At 37.2% G+C, this 4,300-nt stretch overlaps 1 protein-coding gene across 1 annotated transcript; it reads right to left on the bottom strand.

Moving 5' to 3' along the window:
- Positions 1–1,001: 1,001 nt before the first annotated feature.
- Positions 1,002–2,668, bottom strand: Rap2l (Ras-associated protein 2-like). Its single transcript, XM_074101444.1, has one exon. It carries the CDS (start codon positions 2,295–2,297, stop codon positions 1,752–1,754), a length of 546 nt encoding a protein of 181 aa, XP_073957545.1. The 5' UTR covers positions 2,298–2,668; the 3' UTR covers positions 1,002–1,751.
- Between the last annotated feature and the right edge of the window lie 1,632 nt (positions 2,669–4,300).

Below are 4,300 nucleotides of genomic sequence, written 5' to 3'. Positions count from 1 at the left end.
TTGAATAGATACATATTTTTACCATACAGGTACAGTAACATACCTTAAACCTATGAGGGTATGGCAGTTGTGGATATGCTTTGGGTTGATATTTAACATAAGAGGCTTGTTAACATTCTTGCTCTAGCCTAAATTTCTTTGTGGATACAAACTACAGTTTTATTTTAGAAATCCAATAACAACAGTCAAAACATATTAATTTTTCGAAATCACATAACAGAATATCATATAATCTGCATCAGACTTTTTCATCATGGCAATGTGCCTTACCAATTATAAGGATAAAAGGAAAAGTTGCTTGAAATTTATTGTTGACCATTATTATTATTGTATTTAAAAAATAAATAAGATTTAGTTTCGCAATATATGACACCAGAAGTCAAATTATTAATAGATTCTGCCACTTGCCTGATCAATAACAAAGGAAAGCAATAGCTAGAATCATTGTTCAATATAACAAGCTCATGTTTTCATAACAAAGAATAAGATTTATAATTAAGAGGTATTACAATAACAAATTCATAGTAGAATCAGTAAGACTTTCTTCGATAAACAAAAAGATAAAACACTCAATATGCAAGGCCTGTTTGGTTGGACTCAGTGATTTAACTAGTCAGAGTAATGAAGAAAACGTACACATGTTTTGCTTGGGACATTTTATATTTTCATTATGAAATACCAAAGATAGTCTCTTCAGAAGAGACTAAGAAAAGCTTTACAGGCACTAAAATTATGATTCCAAGAGCCTATCAAGTTTATCTATATGGCAGTCCAAAGAACAGAGGCTGTATTGCCTAACATTTCTAACACTCGCAAACGCAATAAATGACAGTTTTTTTATGGGAAATCTGTCATTTGATTACGATTGTGAGCATCGGAAAACGTTAGGCAATACGGCCTCAGATCAGTTAAGTTATCAAATTCATTAAAAACTGACTTATTGGCCACAAAAACATAATAAAATCATGTTACCTTATATCCTGGAGAATAAAACTTCTTGGTAATCTCCCACTTAAAACTTTTATTTATAGATACTTTGTTATATGTATTATCACAAATCCTGGTAGACTTTTAAAACACAATCACGCAACTGACAAATCTTACTGTATTTCCTTGATTACGGATTTCTCATTTAAACATAATTTACACAATAAAACACTCTGCGACTCGACTTAGGTGTAATCTGTTACTCATCACACTCCACTCTACACAATCATAAAAGTTTATTGCATATTTGGATGGCTTTTTAATTCTCTAACTGTCCATGCCCTTCGACATCATTAATCTCATGAAATTATATACAAACTTGGCTAATTTACTTTAAATTAAATGTAATTTTTTTTACCAACACAGCATGTGCTTGTGTCACTGATATTTGATTAAAAAAAACTTAATTGTTTAAACATGATCTTTTAAAGAAGTATGCTCCAATAGGGCCACTTTCTTTGTCAAAATGTGATAATGGTTATTGCGGGAGTATCTACAAGTACTAAAGTATGAAAATATAAGATAAAGCACCTCGATTGGACAATGGTATGTATCAAAGATATTAACAACGTGATATGACGCACATCGCGAGGGGCTTAGGGGCTGGCGGGCCGGCTCGGCGCCCGGCGGCCGGCGGGCCGGCGCGGCGCCCGGCGGGCTGTCCAGGCGCGCGGGCCCCGGCATGGGCGCGCGCCACACGCTCTCACGCCTCTCCTCGCCCTTGCAGTCTTACGAGAAATAAATGCCACATTACACTCTAGATATTAAAGCACTGTACAACAACAATAAGTTTTCTTTTCTTTTTCGGGGCTAATGTTCATTTCGCGCACGATCTCAGCAAACATTTCGTTGACGTTGGTGCGGCTCTTGGCGGAGGCCTCGACGAAGGGACAGCCCCAGAGCTGCGCCAGCGCCGCGCCCTCGGGCTGCGCCACCTCACGCTGGTGCTCCAGGTCCGCCTTGTTGCCCACCAGCAGGATGGGCACGCGTTCAGAGCCTTTCACGCGCGTTATCAATTCCTTCATTGGTTTGATGTCTTGAAACGTTTGGTGATTCGTTAGCGAGTATACGACCACGAATCCTTGGCCGTTTTTTATGTACAGATCCCGCATAGACGCGAACTGCTCCGTACCGGCGGTATCCAATATTTCTAAAACACATGGCGAATTGTCCACTTCGATTTCTTTTCTATAGAAATCTTCTATTGTGGGGTCATATTTTTCCATAAAGCAACCGGACACGAATTGCACTGTCAAAGCACTCTTGCCGACCCCACCCGAACCCAAAACGACTACTTTGAATTCGCGCATTATTGTACTGTCTAAATCACACTTGCCAGTCTTCAATACAACGTTTCTAAAACGTATTCACTATGTTATAAAAATGTCATTGCTATGTTGGTTTATGACTCACTGATGCGATCACTGAGAAACGTTCACTAGTGGCAACTTCACTGATTGATAAACAGCGACGCCATTTTAGTTCAATGTTTAGTAAAACAATTTCACACGCATCGCGGTACTTAGCTCACATCAGATGACGCGGAAGCAATCCAACATTTATCAAACTAAGTTAGAGCTCCCTGCAAGAACTGACGGACTGGTAGCAGCAGCAGGTTAGTCAAAGCAACTGCGCTGCGTGTTGTCTTGTTTGATTGGTGAATGGACTGCACTAACCGGAAACCAGTGCTGCCAGCATTATTATCAAGATTACCATTTTATTATGCTGTTATAACATACAATATACCATATTATTGCGCTAGAATACTTTATTGTTTCTTATTTTTTTGGTAAGATAGCGTATCGCGTTATATTTCATAGTCATTTGTTTATATTTTATTACAATTTATATTGTTACTTTGTTGCACAATTTTCTTTTAAATTAAACTAAGATATTAGTTTTATAAATTATTTTATTGATTATTAACTGATGTTTCTTTTTTTTGTATATCTTGATTTTTTTAAGTTTTTGCTCATTTAAAGGAAAAACCCTTAACTAGCAACTTTACCGGATATGGCTAATAGTGTGGCAGCCCCGCAATTATTTCGTTCGGAAAAATACTGTAAACACTATATTTTGTTCAGAAGTAGTAAAAATAACACAAAGTAATATTTAAATAATAATAATATTAATTAAGTACATAAATAATTAAAATAATTGTATGTTACAATTGATACTTTGTGAAAACAAGATACTAATTTATTTTTTAGCATACAAACATGATTCTAATGGTGGGTATACACCAGCCCAACGAACGCCAACGAAGGATATTCAACGTTGGCTATTCGCACGCTCGTTCGTTGGCCTTCGAAGATGTTTCGAAGACGCTTTGTTGGCCCGATGTGGACGCGCCATTAAAAGTGACCATATTATTAAAATACTCGTTTATGTTGTGTTGTATGTAATATTTAAAAAAGTCAATACCCTTGAAACTAAATGACTAAATAAAAAAAAAAATGCTACCTGAAGTACTGTGCGTACAGTAATAAAATAAGTATTGTATGAGTAATAAATAGTACATTGTGTCTTAAGGGCGGTAAATAAGGAATTACGAACGAGAGTCCATTAGAAGCCCGGTTTTACCCTTGTTGAGTTATTATTGCGGTCGCAAAAGCCCATCAAAGACTTTTAATTATACCTACTGTGCATTTATTTTACAAAATAGTACGAATAAAATCCAATGATATTTTGACTGCTGTTAAGCGCAACAGATTGAGAGGTAATGGTGGATGAACGATGACAGCGCGAATCGATCGGTTAAAACGTTAAATAAAACATTGAAAGCCAATGAGTATCGCGTATGAATTCGCCACTAGAGGCGCTAGTGTAGCGTGAGGTCTCCGAAATGTCAAATCTCATAGTTTTTGGGTGAGCTACGCGGGTTTATTTATAATTAGAATATTTTTGTGAATATTTTGCAATATCTGAAATTAATTATGGCAAGTATGCGTTCCGGGGCAATGAATGTCTGTGTTTTGAAACAGTTTTGTCTTTCGGAAACCTTTGTCCTCCCTTTTTCCGAACAAAACGGGGACTATGCAACACTGTGGCATGCTCGATATTTTTATGGTATGGTTTTAAAGTGTATTAAATAGGATTTCAATCTAAATTTTGTTTTCACGCCCGTACAGACTTTGAAAGCCATACTTAAAAACCTCACGCAACAGTGCGCCATCTAGTGAGACAAAAAACGAGAGCCCTCATTGAACTGTCACTGTCAGTGTCATCATTACAGCGCTTCACACTGCTTCACACACGCATAGCGCTGCAGGGCTACTACGAACCTCGTAACTCAAAGTTCGTGTAGTGCGGT

Source organism: Choristoneura fumiferana, chromosome 18, assembly GCF_025370935.1.
Source record: "Choristoneura fumiferana chromosome 18, NRCan_CFum_1, whole genome shotgun sequence".
NCBI lineage: Eukaryota > Metazoa > Arthropoda > Insecta > Lepidoptera > Tortricidae > Choristoneura > Choristoneura fumiferana.
The sequence above is the reverse complement of the archived record's forward strand: the minus strand, read 5'-3'. Positions and strand labels throughout refer to the sequence as shown.